Source organism: Typha angustifolia, chromosome 5 (assembly GCF_048772165.1).
Source record: "Typha angustifolia cultivar Huaian chromosome 5, ASM4877216v1, whole genome shotgun sequence".
In the NCBI taxonomy this organism is placed as follows: domain Eukaryota; kingdom Viridiplantae; phylum Streptophyta; class Magnoliopsida; order Poales; family Typhaceae; genus Typha; species Typha angustifolia.
The window spans coordinates 6,424,818-6,441,914 of NC_133243.1; the positions used below are offsets into that span (position 1 = coordinate 6,424,818).

The 17,097-nt window shown below is 39.3% G+C and overlaps 2 protein-coding genes across 5 annotated transcripts; both read right to left on the reverse strand.

The window, feature by feature from the left end:
* Positions 1–3,077: 3,077 nt before the first annotated feature.
* Positions 3,078–4,859, reverse strand: LOC140760174 (protein BASIC PENTACYSTEINE2-like). 4 transcript variants are annotated; one of them, XM_073097013.1, is made up of 3 exons: positions 4,674–4,859; positions 4,368–4,414; positions 3,079–4,259 (listed from the first exon to the last, which is right to left on the reverse strand). In XM_073097013.1, exon 3 carries the CDS (start codon positions 4,244–4,246, stop codon positions 3,449–3,451), a length of 798 nt encoding a protein of 265 aa, XP_072953114.1. In that variant the 5' UTR covers positions 4,247–4,259; positions 4,368–4,414; positions 4,674–4,859; the 3' UTR covers positions 3,079–3,448. The 4 variants fall into 4 exon arrangements, with proteins under 4 accessions (XP_072953117.1, XP_072953114.1, XP_072953115.1 ...); XM_073097016.1 differs by lacking the exon at positions 4,368–4,414 and having other exon boundaries at positions 3,078–4,192; XM_073097014.1 differs by lacking the exon at positions 4,368–4,414.
* A 5,868-nt stretch (positions 4,860–10,727) lies between these two features.
* LOC140759899 (homeobox-leucine zipper protein ROC8-like) lies at positions 10,728–14,850 on the reverse strand. The gene is made up of 10 exons (XM_073096589.1): positions 14,376–14,850; positions 14,098–14,215; positions 13,749–13,937; positions 12,995–13,453; positions 12,815–12,913; positions 12,520–12,729; positions 12,251–12,431; positions 11,904–12,172; positions 11,717–11,806; positions 10,728–11,635 (listed from the first exon to the last, which is right to left on the reverse strand). Exons 1-10 carry the CDS (start codon positions 14,468–14,470, stop codon positions 11,255–11,257), a joined length of 2,091 nt encoding a protein of 696 aa, XP_072952690.1. The 5' UTR covers positions 14,471–14,850; the 3' UTR covers positions 10,728–11,254.
* Between the last annotated feature and the right edge of the window lie 2,247 nt (positions 14,851–17,097).

Below are 17,097 nucleotides of genomic sequence, written 5' to 3' on the forward strand. Positions count from 1 at the left end.
CCTTAATCACCTAATATCCACTCCTTCCAAATTGTCTCAGATTTATGATCTAGTACAGAGAGCTAGAGATTTTGTACAGTATGATACTAGTTTGAGCATATGTTGGTTTGTGAAAACTAGTCCAAGTACCTGAAGTATCTTTAACTGCACTTGTGCTCAAATTTGGACCACAAAAGCACTATCAAGTAGTCCAAAGACATCACATGACATGCACCAAATTAGGTGAAAGGAAGCAATTCAACAGTATATATTCTTACAGTTTAATTTTATTTGTAAGATAAAGAGTATTTCACTATTTTCTCAAATTGATTTCCCTCTAATAGGGCAATATTATAAGGACATATCAGGGATTCAATGGGACAGAGTGAATTTTTCTTTCTTCTTTTCCTTTTTCTGATTGGATTGGGATGCAGCCCGTCCGTCTTCATGCTGGTGCCGAACTCTCATATAGTTTATACTCTTCTTGAATCTCCAGCCCAGTCATTCACTTGCTTCAACATATCTACATAAAGAGTGTTCTCAAACTTCGTATGTACATTAGTCTATTTCTTACCATGTTGCAAACAGTAAAGAGAAAGACAAGTTGGAATGAATTGCTCTTACACCTGAAGTTATTGCGATCTTTCTAATAAATGCAACTCTTGGGATCTCAGGTACAGACTGGCAAAGAAAGTAAATAGAACTTATATATATATATATAGAGAGAGAGAGAGAGAGAAGTGGTCAAGCCTGGTTATAATAAACAAAACATGAGGGAGGAGAGAGAGAGAGAGAAGAAGCAGGGAGGAGATGATCGGTTGTGAGTCGGAGTTGCTAACACAGGGATTCCCGCCGCTAAGAAGACCAGTAGGCAGAGATGGGACGGCCATGGTGCAGGTGCAAATAAATCCAGCAGAGGAGAGGAAGGAAGGAGTCCTAAGAGGAGCTGATGAAGTTGCAACCCAAGAGGGATGCGGTAGAGAAAGACTTGGAGGCCTTGCACGTTGGAGAGGTCCCCCGGCGGGCCCAAGCAAACAGAGGGCCCTAATCTGGTCAACTTCAGCAGTAGTGATCTTTTTAATCCAACCTCAGGGTGACAACTTCCCTAAGGAGAGCAGAATGTTAGGAGAGAGGAGCGAAAGAAATTGGAGAGAGAGATGTCCCCAGCCCACTCCAGGAGAAGTTCAGGGAATCAGGCGTGTGTCAAAGATAATTATTACTCATCAAAGAAGAAACTTTCTGCTGTACAACATTGAAACCAATCTAAAATCACATATCTGGACAAGAAAACATACACAAATCAACAATTAAAAGCTCAGTCCATTGTTCCAAGGTTTAAGAACTAGTAGAGTATAAATCCTCGAGTTGAACATCAACTTTCCTTGTGCATTTAAGTAGTCCAATCAGAAGTTTGCTTCTTTCCTGAAGGTCAATTGATCAGCATCAACTACGTGGGATTGGAACAATATAACTCTGTAGACTAAAGAGATTCTGACATTAATTAGACAAACTGTTAGATGAGAGAAAAAGTATTCACTGGAAAGCAACTGGAAAGCAACTCGGTATAATTTACAGGTCATACACCAATTTCAATTTCTGGAAACTGAATGGCGTAGTTACTTCTTCGACAGGAGCCCTACCATCATTTGAACAGATATTGCTCCAAGATGTCATAGAGAAGAATTATACAAACAAGGTTGACGATGGAGGAAAAAGGAAAACACATCAAACCATGCTCTACACTGGTATTTGCAGAATCCTAAACAATCTTAAGCAAATTATTTTGAATCCAGGACTCTAATCTCCCATATATGAGTCCACAATTTAGTTAACATGATCTTATTCTAAATAAGACTCCAAATAAATGACGATAATAGAATATATACAATAGAGAAGAATATAGCAAAAGATACCACCAAAAGAAAGTAACCTGTAGACCAGCGTATAGATATTGGTGTATCTATCTGCGACCAGCTTAGTTCACTTCCACTCAGGCTTACATACAGGTCAATCAAACATATGTTAAAACACAGCGAGTAATGGCAACTTAAGAAACTCAATGCAGAGATTGAGCAGAGAGTAGATGACAACTTCTAGCTTGTAAAGCTAGTTCCCTAACAAGTGTGAACTTAGGCAAGACCAGACTTGCATTTAAGTGTAAAAAACATGGACCATCAGATAGTCTGCCTCAATTAACAATCTGAAACTTCATCTGATATCTAAGAATTTATGCCTTGTTAATACTTAATAGCATCACTAGTATAGAATAAGCAATTAGAAACAAAATAAGAACTAAATTTGCTGCCTAATAATACTCTTATTTTCTACTTGACTCAATAGATTACACATTCTTCAATGGAAGAAAATAAATCTTGTATATCATAGAACTTCCCTAAATTATCAAAAGAATGTCATTTAATGCCGAAAAAGAGTTAATCAAGAGAAAAATGCAATAGAAGTACTTAAAGCACTAGGCAAGGTAGACTGAGCATGGCCACAAAGAATGGTCATAATAATCTGATCTCAAGAAAGAGAACAGCAGGTATCAGAGTATAAAGCAAATGACTCTCTCAATCCAGAAAAGCTACATAAAGATCTCAGGAGTTGATCGAATCTACCTGCTACTCACTGGTTAATATCAGAAGTTACATAACTTGCAAAACATACAAAAAAGTTCGCCACTTTTTCTTTTTAACATACACCGGGAGAAAGGGTGACTTCTAGAATCCAACCTGGAGTACCCTCTATCTGCTTCAATATCCAGTTGGTTACCTTAAATTTGAAAGGCCTCTATTCATCATCAGTGCTTTCACTCTACTAATTCAAACGTTGAGTAATGAAATTGACAAAGAAACAAAGAATATTACTAGGACTATGAATGTCAACTTACATAATGCAGTGTAGGAAATCACAGATAATACAATTGAGTAACACAAAACAAAAATAGTATGTTGATAATAGGATTTGACTGCAAAGGTTGCCATTATCTCACATTGGTAAGTTCGTATACCTGAAGAGGGAGAAAATTAGATATTTGTCGAGCTTGAACCAGTAAAAAGATGTAAGTAAGTTCAACCTACAAATGTGGAGACCAAAATAAACAAAACGTGTTACTCACTTACTGCTGTCACTACTACCGTACTAAAGTGACATTGAACTAAATGAAGTCACTCAAAAATTGGAACAATGTCAAATGTATTCAACTTTCACATAATAAAGTATCGCAAGTCAACATAATCATTTTAAAAGAAAGACGAGCATTAGTTGAACAGTGATTTAGATTAGATAATTTTCTTCCTCTTACAACTAGAAGCCGCAGAAATAGAAAGAGAAAGAAGAAAGACCATTGCCTACATCAAAGTCAAAATTAAGAAGCAAGTAATTGCTGACAAAACAACATCAAGGCTATATACAAAGGAAGATCAGCCCAGACCCCAAGTCCTAGTTAACATAGTAAGCATCCTCACTTTTACCTGATTGTCACAAACTTATTTGTTCCATGCTTAGCCCAATAAGTCTTCAAGTCAATTGGGTTACTAAGGTTATACCCTTCCCTTGCAAGCTTCTCCAATACCTTCTTAAATGCACCTAGGCTCATCTTCCGCCCAGCAATGCGTGCTCCCCGCCGCTTTGTGCTCATTGGGAGAGGATACACAGAAATGCCAGTAGTACAACAGGCAGATTGCCATCCTCCAACGCCCCAACGATAGCAATTCTGGGGAGTGCCCGTGCACGAGCACACAGGAGTTGGGATACCCGATATGTCCAAATCAATACCATTGATAATCATATCTGTGCTCTTCCTCCCATTCTTTCCCCGTGAAACTGCTCGGTTGCTGTTTTCATCTCTCAATAGAGGAACCTTCTTCGGCTTCTTCGGCTTTGATGCCTTCTCAGCTCGAGCCTGAGACTTCTTCAATGGCCCATTTTTTCTGCTTTGCGGTTCATCCTTCTGCGGGTCCTTGTCATGGTTGGGAATTTCCGGCGTGTGCTGCATCACTGGGAACAGGTGGTCTCCATGGGCATTGGGCAAGATTGTGTAGTTGTGGTTCACAGGCAACATATGGATCATCTTGTTCTCCCTATGGTTCATCCAACCATTCCTCATGAACTCCATTGGAATAGGCGGCTCAGCGACAGAGCAGCTGGGGTGGAGATACTCTCCATTGGAGAGAAACTGCTTCGTGTCGCGCTCCGCCGCCGATGACATGAGCTGCAAGCCCAGATTACTCTTCATGGGTTGGTCATAGTACGCCCAATTCCGCATGCCAAAACCCCCACTATCCTCCATAAAGGCAGAAGTAGGCTAAACAAGTAAACAACCAATAGCTATCCCCCAAGGGAACCTCAGGGAACCAAAAAAAAAAAAAAAAAGAAGACTCTTTTACCAAATCTAGTCGACCAAATCTACCACATTGTTCCCTCCAGGCCAAACCTAGAAGACCCATTACAGGCAAAGATCCAAAACTTAGAAAAACCGAAGCAAATCAACTAAATAATGATAACATACCCGAAAAGATTGCATTTTGACAACAAAAAAGAAAACCCTAGTCTCAAATCATCTTAAAAAAAATTGAGAAGAGGGTCTGAAATAGGATCAAGACAACAAGCTTTTATTCTTTTAAGAACTGGATGTCAATAAAGATACCAAAAAAACAAAGAAAAACAAAAGCAACGATAAAAGGAGTACTTACTTTGAAAGAGCTGTTTCTAGGTTTCTTTGCCGACGTTTGATGCAGGAAGAAAGAGAGACGATCGAAGAAAAAAGAAGCTAAAAAGGACGGATTTCTTCTGTATATATAGTGGGGAGAGACGTTGCTAAATTTCGAGGTATAAAATGATTTAATTTACAATCTCAAATATATTTATCCTTTTCCAGACTCATTGCTTTTATGGAGATGAATAGAAACTTAGAAAGAAACAAAATTGTCTTAGTAGACTTGTTCTTATCCATTGCTTCTTCTAATTTGGCACCTCGTTTACACTTAGATTATTAAATTATTGTCTATTTTTTATAATAAAAATCTTATTTATTTTTTGAACACTTTGACCTTCTCTTTTGATATTGACCATGAAGAGCACTTAAAATTAACATATAATATATATATTTTTTAAGAAGTCAAAAATTAAATGAGAGAGTTTATACAAAATTATTTTATTATTTTTTATTTTAATTCTATTTCTCTTCACCATGGCTTTTTTTTTTCTTTTTCTTTTTGTTTAAACTTTTAAAAGATTTCAACATCATTAGCCAGTTACCTAATGATCCAAAGATGGTGATTCCTTGCTCAAATTGCACTTAACTTTTGGGAGCATCTAATGACAGAGCTTCAAAATGTAGCGACCCTCGTTGTCGCTTCGTATCAAGTTAAAGAACCAGATTCTTCACATGATCATTATGTTACTTGGTAGAGTGACGAAGCTAATAGTTGAGGTGACTTGGAAAATATTATACAAGATTTAAGTGGCCTAAGAGGAAGATTCCACTATCATATGTTTGTATTGCAGTTTCAAAGCAGAAAACAAAAGGAACTACTTAGAAACATTAAATTGTAGATTGAAGCAGTAGAGTGTGGATATTTGAAAGAAAAACTCACCTTTTTTTTTATTTTTATAATAAGGTTAGCATCATTCAGCTAAGCTAAGGCTACTCGCAAGTTGGAAGAGGGTGAGGCATCTGATAAAAGGAGATTATGCATGCTCTACATACGTTGGAAGCGGCTTAGTTATTCTCCCTGTACACATGCTTTATATGGATGCTATCAAAATTAAAGCATTAGGGCATTGTTTGCTTTTGAGTTTAGGGACCGAACTGGTTAAGGGACTCCTAACCTGATTTGGTAACTACATATTTTTTTTTTTTCATATTTAATCAAGCTTATTTTTTAAAAAAATAAATACTAAAATTAAGACTAATTAATCGAGTTCGGAACTTACTCTTAAACCAACCGAGGCCTAGATGACCACAATCATTGACCAAATTCTTCATCCTCCATGGACAGATTGGTTGACCCCAAAGGATTCCAATAGCATCTAAGAAATTCGGCTCAAAACTCCAAGTAAGTGCTCATCTCACCCCCATACCTCAAGGCAAAATTAACATGAGTAAAATAAGTGGGAGATTATTTCCTATATTTTGATCGAAGAAAGTAATATTTCATCAACAAATGGTTTTTAATCAGCTTCCAACAAAAATGCCTTGATTCTCAGCATCGTGGGCAACCGCCACAGCACCATCCACCCAAGTAGTTGCTATGTGGCCAGAGGAAGAAAGAACATATAAATAGACTTGGCACAAGCCTCTCCTGTTGGGTGTGGCCACCAGACGATGTATTAAAGATGGTGGCATCACCTAGCGAAAAAGACATGACATCAAAAGTGATCTCGAGATGGAGACCTCCTTTCTTGATGAGTTTTCCTTTGCTCCAAGTAGCACCATCCTAAAGGTCGAACACTACCGTAAGTTGATCATCTATGAGTGACTCTATTCAGATATATTTTTAATTCTCCTATATCAAGATTTGAGATTTAGTGCAACTGACCTTGTATCGAGGATTTATAATATTTATTTATTTTTATTATAAATGTTCGTGAGCTTGTCATCATGTACTACCAGTATCAATTCTGTAAAATATATAATTTTTGAAAGCCAATTAGGGGGCCACTAAATCATTTGCTCATAAAACTTTGTGCAGCCCAAACTATGGAGGATCCGTGCCCTTATATAGAGTAACACATGCGCCACTCAATGCGTATTAAATAGAAACAAGTGGCCTCCGAGATGTGGGCTATCAGGTTAGGGTTAAGGGTGGGCGACAGAGCTAGTAAACTGGTCACTAAATCATACTGCCCGGAGGCCATCAAAATTTTGAAGAGGGTGGAGCAAAGCCCATGACATACCAGGAACATAGCGCTTGATTGTCTCAACTTGAGTAAGCAAATTCTGAAAATTAGGTTCATACATGTAAGGAGGGAATGCAATGTTTTAGCCGGCTGGCGGCGGCTAGGGCTAGCGTGCCCTTCGATTATTATAGTTGTGACCAGCTAGGACCCATCTCTCCAGAATTTTGTAACTTTATTTCTACCGACGAGTTGAAGTGCAGGGGTAGTTCAGTCATATATAGTCGAATACAGCTCTCTTGGCTTCAAAAGATGAGAAAAATTAAATAGAAACAACAGGTATATACGTTGCATGTCAGCCCTCGGAAATACTCCACGCGCTATCGTACACCAGCGGGCCCACGAGATCAAGTGTTCTCGAAGTGCTTAGGTGGCCGATTCAATTCGAGCACTAATTGAAGAGGATTTAATTTACAACTCATCAGATTGATGCAGTGTGGATTAGAATTTGACTCAAAGGTATTGGTATTAGGACTCCCCCTATTAAATGCCAATGCCAGACAGATAGGTTGGACTTGCTCATAAATTCTCCAAACTAATTATGAACAGATTTTTTTTTTTGTACCAAATATGCTCTTACAAACATTTCTATGAAATAAAGTTGTAGTAGTTTAATCAAAATAGCATTGCTAATTAGTCTTATTTTTTCTTCTTCTTTTTTTAACACAATACTCTATAATTCGACCGATTTATTTAGGAGAAAAACAGAAAGAAGAGTTGGATTACAAAATAGATAAAATACCATGTGTTATCGAAACTATTAGGGGGTCAAAATCAACACTATAAATGCTATCATTTAATAAAACCAAATCACACATTTATTAGGAAGAGAGGGTTTCTATCCAACCTCTCACCCTCTCCTCTCAATGCATTTATGCATCCCCCTCTCTCTCTCTTTTATCTCTCTCAATCCCTTACTACTTGTCCACATGCACCAAGCCCAAATCTCAGTTGTTTTAATTCCATGTACCATGAAATTTGCCTAACTTTTTTCTTTTCTTCTTCTTCTTGCCTTTTTGTTCTTACTCTTTTGCCAATTAATTAAGGAGTGGTTTGTGTTTACTGTGCCTGTTGTCATATTATGTCCAAGGTCAAGATCCAATATCCAGAGCATGACTAGCTGGTACTAGTTGTTGTTAGAAAAGAATTCACTGCCAATGTTGTTGATAAACTTGGATATTTTCTCTTTTCCTTATGGGAAATGATATTGATGGAGCAAAAGTGGCTATGTATGAACAACTCTTTTCTAAATGATAAAAATATCATCTAGAGTAGAATCTAAAAATAGAGTAAGGTTGATGAAGAAGAGATAGATAGCATTAGTTGGACGGTAAACCTAGGGCACTCACTACCCCACTAATATTTATGATAAACTATTTAATGTATCGAGAACGATTGACAAGTTGTTAGACCGATGAAAACCCTAAAATACTTAAATTATATAAAAATATTATTTTTTTCTAATAGAGAATAGTTAAATGTTTATTCTCATATTGGAACGAGAGAAAAATGAGAAGAAGAAGTAAAATGATGGGTTTATCTAGACTCTTTAGCTTTCACCTAATAATTTAAGTTTTTTAGTTGAGTTGGATTCTGAAGTTAACTTCATTTGACTAGAACTCCTCTACCTTATGTTTAACAATCCTAGACTACTTTGAAGCAGTTTGGTATGACCAATGGGGATGAGTCTTGATAACATGAAAGTTGAAGAGTCAAAGACTCTGATACTAACATGCAACTGAAAGAGAAATTGGCTCTAAGGCTTAATTAAGAGTAATAAACTAAATTCAAAGGAGAGTCACTGATATTGAGTTCACATATGGGGGGGATATGAAGGTTAGTGAAAGTAAAAGAATTTATATAGACTCTTAGACTTTCATCTAATAGCTTAAACTTTTGAATTGAATTGAGTTCTATAGTTTGTGTCATATATCCTATTTCTTTTGGACCATAACTCTCACAACCTTCCAATTAGATAAATACTTTATCAAAAGGGAAGAAAAAGAGTCAAAAAGAGGAGATGAAATATAACAAATACTACTTTTTTTGGCTTTTGAAGAGTGATTTATCCTAACTATATTGGTAAATGGAGTACCATTAAGATCTCATTACTACTACTCTGAGAAAATGGATCAATCTGGAGAAAGAAATTGTGAAGCCATTCAAATTTGAACATTAATAAATTCTTAATGGACAAAAACACATTAAAGGATGAAGAAAACATTGGGCCAATGCTTGGGCCTCTACCTCACTGTTCACCTTTGGATGATTCAGTGCAGTCAGGCTAAGCTGAGCCCTTCCCTGTTCCAAGTGTCATTCTATTCCTAGATATTCCAATGTGATGAATGTCCCTTAGATTATAGACTTAGATTCATGGGGCCCAATACTATAAATACTTGGGCAAAAATAAGAGCAACAAGAAGATAGTGGCACCCATTGCCTCATTAATAGTCACTTGAGGTCAGAGTGTTCATCTAAATAGCCAAACCTAGAGAAATATGCATCTCTATATATGAAAGTGGCAACTTAATCTTAGCCCAATTGATTAATTAGGGGAAAAAGAGAAGTAGAATGTGACTACTTATAAAAAGTTTTTGGACCACTCATCACTGGAATACAAAGGCTAGAAGGTTGCTTATATTTACAACTTTTAGTTTTTTCTTTTCTTTTCTTTTCTTTCTAGTGAATTAAATGATGATGGTCTTATGAAGCTTAGAAATAATTAAAGTTCTTATCTTAGACAAGATTATTAAAGCTATTTTTAAGGCCAATCATCATGCATTAACTCTCTCCCAAAAGAGAGTGCCAAAGGAATAATTGATGAAAAGAAATATAACCTTGGCGTCATACGAAATAATTAATCTCCCTCTGTTCCTTTCGAACAGTACATTAATGATCCAACATCAGCTTCTTATCCAAGTACTAAAAAGATCAAATAATGACCAACTATTATTGAAATGCTGTCATAAAAGCATTAGGCATATATAACAAGCATCACTTTAATGTTCTTGCAATGTGCTCAAAAGAAAGCAGGGTCAAAGAGAGAGAGAGAGATATATATATTTCTCATTAAATATCTTTTTGGCATAAATTGCTAAATGATTGGATTATATTTCTAAGAGGTAATTAGGTCTTTTCACATCCTCTTGTTACAATTTGGTATGGACACAAGGTGTTTAAGTGTGTAAATTTAAAGTACATAAGAGTAAATTAAGCGTCGAGCGGATATATATCGAAATAAATTGTAATTTACCTTTTCTATGAAAATACCTCATAATAAATTGGCAATGTAAGTAGAAATTAGCCAACTAATGCCCTTCATTTAAGGCAAAGAGGGCCCCCCATTCTTCAACACAGCTATGAATTTCCAGAGAGGAAAGCAATGTTTGTGAGCAGAGTATCCAGCTACTATTAGTAGCAGTAACCAAGAGCATAACTAATGCTACCAGAACGTCTTAGTCTTTGCTTGATTAAGGAGTTGGATACCAACCACCAAAAATAAATTGGATTTAATTTGCTCTGGCCCATCTCGTTCTCTCTCTCTTTAAACTACCACCAATGGAAGTTGAGAAGGCCCACCTCACAGTTGTTGACATCCATTGCTTCAAATATAGGGGCATCATCTCACTCACTCTTAGCTCATCAATGGTACAATGTTCAAACTATCATTCATGAATAGCACATTATTAATAAGGACTTCCAACTCTATGAGCAACCAATTAATACATGCATAAAGTCCATTATTCTTCTCTGACATAGAGAGAGGGAGGGGATGGGGATGGGGATGGGGATGGGGATGGGGAGTGGGAGTTTGTTTGCAAATAAGATGAGCAAATGAAAACAACATAGGCTTCAACATTTTGGAACTATTTTCAATGCTGTTCATAAGTTAAATATTTAATGGACAGAAGTCAATACCCGAACCACTCATCCTTGCTGCATAAAGAGAGTAAAAATGGGAAAAGGGGGTGACGAGAAGAAAGGAAAGAAGGCAAAAGCTAAAAGAAGAGAGGGAAGGATTTATGACAGCAAGGATAAGAGACAAGCATGGTGCGTTCTTGACTCCCTTCTTTAAAGGCTTCCGGAGATGTTAAATGTGACTTGACTGCTGTAAAAATCTTTGAACTTGTTATGAAGACTGGCATCAGCATTAGTAGTAGTAGCAGGCTCCCCAAGCCCCAGTTTCCAGCTCTTGATGAGAGCATTGAAGGCCCCAACCAACCCCAAAGGAAACCCAATTAAACCTCCCCTCTTGAATGGCCACATCAAGAGCGCCCCCCCACCCCTCTGTGCCCCATCTGCTATTGTTGCAGCTAAGTAAAAGATGTAGAGGGAGGAAGAAGAGGTGGGGGAGAGCTCTGAAAGCTTCAGTTCGTCACCCGCTGGGGCAATTCAAGGCAGCCTTTATTTGCTGCACAGTGGTGCTAATGAGGTTATTGACCGTTGCCACTGACTCGACGTTCAGCTTCGATGATGGCAGGCTGCTTACGAGTATCTGGAACGCCACGGTGATCAGAGAACCCAATGAGCTGCCCATCGGATTCGAGCTCGTCGAGGCCCCACTACCCCCTCCTGATCGGCCGTCGGGCAGAATTGCAAAACCTGATGGGAGGAGCGAGATGTTGGAGGGATCCTCGCCGCTCATTACTATGTTGATGGCCGGGATGTCGATGGGAGCATACACAACTAGTGAGCCGGATGCATCAGTGCAGCTCTCTTGTAGTATTAGCATGCTGTTCTGGCTGGAGTTGAGTCCCTATATTTGTTGAACAATGCAACATTTTAGATAAGCTCAACATCCAATGTAATGATCAATGATTCACATGATAATACTTACTCGGAGGAGAGAAATGCAATTCCCTGGATGCGAACCATTTGTAATTCGCGCAACCTCTTGCACTGAGTTGCCACTTGAGAGAACATCCCACTGAGAGAAGAATGGAAGCATATTTTTTACAAAATTTTGTACGTGCAGCACTAAGAGATTGAAGACAATGAATGATGAACATGAACAGATAAGTAACCTGAGATCGCATGTTCTCATCTCTGAAGAAAGTGAAGACTCTCTCGCATGATATAGGCAGCCATAGAGAGGTTGCGGCACTGAGAACGACGCCACTGGGCTGGCCAGGACCTGAGCTTCTATGAACTGTGACTCGCACACCAACATCGTTCAGTCCTGAGAGCGTCGTCCACCGGTGGACCTGGGATGAACTCAAACTAACGCAGAAGTTATTGACCATCCTCTGTGAAAGCTTCATCATGCTCCTCTTGCCTTCTGGTGAGGGAATCACTGGAGGCACGCAGACATAAACATAGTTAGTGGAAGGTCCTAGCTCCAAATAGCATGCACGTAGTCACTTAGAGATACCTCCTCCAAGATCCCTAGGGGAATTGCCAGCAGCCATTAGACACGCAAATCTTTCGCAAGTCCTCTGCAGGGTGGTCAGCCATCGGTGAGCTCCAAATGCTGTCCCGCTGTTAACAAGATCACGGTAGAGTAGATGAACAGGAGCTTTCTCCTCGATTTCCATGTGTTCCACCCAAGTCACCTGCATCAAGATATCCCATTTACTACCATTCAAATGGAAAATGGATATATTTCATAGGGGAAAACAAGTGCATGCATCTATCAAACACCTTGGAATAACCATTGGGCACATCTTGAATCAAGCAGCCAGAAGGTAGCCTTCGGGACCGGGAAGGAGTGCTGTATTGATTTTCTCGGGGTAAGTCTACCGAAACATCAGCGATAACCCATAAGCCTTGTTCAATTTGCTGACAGTAACGCAGGAAGCAGAACTCGCGGGTCGGCACGACTGGCGAAAGAACATGCAGTTCTTCATACATCTGCAATGAATTTGGATTAGAAATTTATTAATAAGATATCTCTTGGATGAAAGCAAAAAAATTATGTAATGAATTAAACTGCTACCAAAAGTAGTGATCCGCTCCTTCCTGACATTCCAGCTGCAAGGACTTCAATTGTCCTAGTCTTGGAAATAATGCTGGGAAAAAACTCTAACCATTTGTTCTGCACCAAGTATGAATCCATCTCATTCCAAATTCAATCTAAAGGAAGTTATAATCCAGATAACGACGAAGCAAAGCTTACCGAGTCCATGAACACATCAACCAATTGCACTGCATTGATAAACACCAGGCCGGAATCCCTTGAGACTTCGACGCGGATATCAGGGCCCCGGAAGTGGTTCCCTGGCTTCCGAAAGATCCGATCATAGGTTTCGAGGCTGAGGACTTCCCTGCCATCGCCACCAGGCTTCACCCATAGGGGTTCATCAGTTTGCACTAGCCTTATCACCTCATCCATTGCACTAGTGGCCATGTCCGCCATGATAGGCTTCTCCATTTCAGATACGGCTGTTGGGAATGGAAATGGTATAGCAGATGAACTCCCAGTAAGGAGATCAAGGTCAAGCGAAGGGCCAATCACCGGACTTCCGAGTCCCCCAACCGACAAATCTAACGAAGAAATGGGTACTGGCTGAACCGGGGGAAGTTGCGTAATCGGCCTTCCGAGATATTTCGATGTTAAGCTGGAAACTTGATCGAGCTGCATGGATATTGATCAAAAGTTACAAACTTTTCCCATTTTAAAAGAGATTTTGGCAACTTCGTACCCTCCCTCTACCTCGGAAATTAAAATTTCTACTAAGATAGTGATCTGATAAAGACCGCTGGTACCGATTCTTTCTTCTCCTACTACTCATCATGGAAGTTACTACTTCTACAAGTTGGAGTGAACTACTATAATAAGATGCTGGCTAAAACAAACAAGATTCGAGCAGATAAATGATACCCACACATATATACACACACGATTGGAAAGGAAAAGCACTAGTGGGTACCTCTTCTTTCAATCTAGCATTCTCCATTCTTAGCTTCTGCTCATCGAAGTAGGAGTCCTCGGTGACCGGAGGGCCGCCGCAAGTGGGGCAGATGACATTCTTGAGCGCCTCCCTCATGGCGATATTCTCGCAGCGTATCTTATCGTTCTCCGCCCGGAGAGCGCAGTTGTCGGCCCTCTCGTGCTGGGCCTAATCACCATAGAGAGAAGACGGACAGAGAAACAGATTAGTCACAAAGGACCTCCTTTTTTTTGCTTTTGTCTCACTTCCGCAGACAGTGGTTTGATCCAATGGAGACAAGAGGGGGAAGAGAGAGAGAGAGAGAGAGAGAGAGAGAGAGAGATGTTACCTTCATCTGGGTCCTCCTATTCTGGAACCAGAACTTGATCTGCCGTGGCTCCAAAGCCAAATCCCTGCTCAGCTGCATCCTCTGCTTCTCGTCGGGATGCGGGCACTCCTTAAACATCCTATAGCATCACCCAAATTACCGAAGAAGAAAGAGAACAAAAAAGAAACCCACATGGGTGAGAAAGAAGAGAAGGCCAAATAGCAAAAAAACAAAAGGAGCAGAGGAGGAGGAGAAGAAGAAAAAGGAGGAGGAGAAGGCAAAAGAGAGCAATGCCGTACGCTTCCAGTTGCTGTATCTGCCTCGGAGTGTGGCGGTGGTAGCGCTTTTTCTTCCTCTGGCCATCCGAGCCATCTTGGTCGTCGCCAAAATCCATCCTTCTCCCTTCCTCCAAGCTCCTCCCACCTAGAACACTCCTCCCTTACTCCACTAAACTAAGGAAACCAGCATATGGGTCTGTCTCCAATTGCTCCAAATCCCACTCTGGACCCCTCAAAATGCCTCCTTTCTTGCTCTCCTCGCTTCGAACTCCAAAACGCAACCTCGTCTCGACCAGGGGAGGAGAAGGGAACGGAAAGGGAAGGAAAGCGAAGGGAAGGGGTGCAAAGCACTACGCCAAATCCGGAAAACGGCGAGGCCTCGTTTGGAAATATCAGCCACAATCCGGGCGGATACACCCCCTATTAAGGCAAGAAATTTTCCTGCCCTGGTACTTGGAATTAATAGCTCTCTCTCTCACTCTCTCTCTCTCTCTCTCTCTATGCTTCCTATTCCTTTCTCTCCTCTTCGTAAGAGAGAACCAAGAGAGAGAAAGAGAGAGGGGAGTGGTAACCGATGCGTATTAAGAGCCGGTGATTTAAATCTTTTCTCTTCGTTCGATGGTCTCTCTCTCCCCTCCTTTCTCTCTCTTCATTTCTTTCTTCTTACTCTCCTCTTCGTGCTGGGTTGGCACAGCTGGAGTCATTAAGGCGGGACACGAACGAAACGGCTCGGACTCGGATCCTATTTCGTTTTCCTACTGGATCCGATAAGGCTGCTCATTAATTTCCACCAACTTTGGGAACAAAACCATGGGGAAATGTAAAAGAAAAAAGAAAAGAAATTAGATGGCATAGCCTTTGGTTTGACGTCTAGATCCGAAACCGTGGGTGTTGGATGTGATAATGGGGGTTAAAAGCTTGTCCGAATCTATTGGGATCCGAACCCAACACACTAACATTGGAATCTTTGGTTTGGCTCACACTGTAATGGCTGGTAATTATGTCAAGGACTAGTGATTAGTGAAGTTAACAACAATTTTACATGGATGTCATCATCTTAATCGTTGTCGGAACATTTAATCCTATAAAGATTGCAAAAATTCCCCAGACAATATATAAACGACAAACAAAGAATGAGATATTGTCATCTTTCCTCTAAGTTATTACACTTTTTGACCGTTAGTTAGCAAAAATTAAAAAAAAATTAAGAGAAAATATCAGTAGCACTAATTTAACTAAAACACTGTTAAATTTATATCTCTCTTAGAAAAATAAAAAATTAAAAACAAATATAAGTAATCCATTTGGCGTCGCAATTAATTTCTTTTGAAATCCAAGTTCAGTCCCATGTAAAAAAAAGACTCGTATATAGAGAGAGGACAATTTAATTTTATGACATTTTAATATCCTTTGTCGCTCATATTTATTGTAATAACTTTAATATATACATGTGGTGGTGCATAGGGATAGAATTAAGTCCAATGAGTACTTGGTGGATGGATGCATTTGTTGGAGTATGAATTCCAACCCCCCCCCAAATTGATGCCATTTGTCTTCATCATGTAGAGAATTGATGAGGGGCTTTGTATTAATACAAGGCTTATTTTATTTTTTTTGTACAAATTGGCCTCCTAGTTTATTACCATCTCTTGCTAATAATAAGACCTTAGGATTATCCACCGTGCCATCTTTGTTTCTTTCTTTAATAGCTTATATAATCACTCCGTCAATTAAAATTAGGATTAATCATACTTTTAACCCTTAATATCGGGAGTATAAATCAGGTTGAACAATTAGGCGAGATAAATTATATATGCTTTTATTTCTCCTAGTCATAGCTTAGAGCGATGATTAACTTAACCCTTAAAATTATCAAAATCTTAAAACGTTAAGATCGGTAGCTTTTGGTAATACTATTTAATTTGTGGGCTCACATTTGACTTATTTGCAAGAGAAAAGTAAAGAAGTCAAGAGCATACAGTGAGTCATACATAGGGTTGGGTTTGGAATAAAAAAAAGTCAACTCGACTTCCAAATCTAGTCACCCATCTACGTCTGCTAGTCTAATTCCGGTTCCTCTAAAATTCTCGAGCTAATTAAATTTCCATTTATTAATTTCACTCCCCTCACTAAGTCAAAAGGGATGATGAGATTAATATATTTATTTTTTATTTTTTTAATGAAAGGTTTTTATTTTTATTTTTCCCTTTCTTTTTCCCCTCCCCTTTCTGACGTCCGTACGAACACCGTCATTAATCGTCCTTTATGGCCGTTAGCCAGAGGTTTGGTGGCTAAAGTCGGATCACATTCAATCGCCCCCCTATCGGCCCTGCCGTATTTACTAAAAAGCCCCTACCAATCTCGGAATGGCTATCGACTCCGTTAGCCGAAGGCTAAATTACGTTTTTTACCCCTGTACTATAACGCGGTTTCGTAATAACCGCCATGTGTAACGTGATACTTAGATCGTAGTCGATAAATAGGGTTGACACGACGGCGAAGCCGGTCATTCTGGAAAGGTGGAGGGCAGATTAGTAATTCGGCATGTAAATAGAATACCCTAGTGAGGAGGATCTAGTATGTGTAGGGTTTTCTTTGCATAATTGCCATTAGAAATTGTTGGGCTTTGTAAAAGATTCCTAACATACGGGTGCTAAAGTTAACTAATTCATCCAGATGGCAAGATTACCCTTCACCCCTAATGCAATATCAGGTTAATATAAGATAGTTTGTTAACAATTTA

What these genes read in the sequence shown, in the direction of transcription:
- LOC140759899 (XM_073096589.1), bottom strand. Translation starts at nt 14,470, where the DNA reads ATGGATTTTGGCGACGACCAAGATGGCTCGGATGGCCAGAGGAAGAAA. An exon ending in CAGATACAGCAACTGGAAGC is followed by an intron (nt 14,216 to 14,375) that starts GTACGGCATTGC and finishes GTGATGCTATAG; the next exon opens with GATGTTTAAGGAGTGCCCGC. An exon ending in TTGATGTGTTCATGGACTCG is followed by an intron (nt 12,914 to 12,994) that starts GTAAGCTTTGCT and finishes TACTTGGTGCAG; the next exon opens with AACAAATGGTTAGAGTTTTT.
- LOC140760174 (XM_073097012.1), bottom strand. Translation starts at nt 4,270, where the DNA reads ATGGAGGATAGTGGGGGTTTTGGCATGCGGAATTGGGCGTACTATGAC.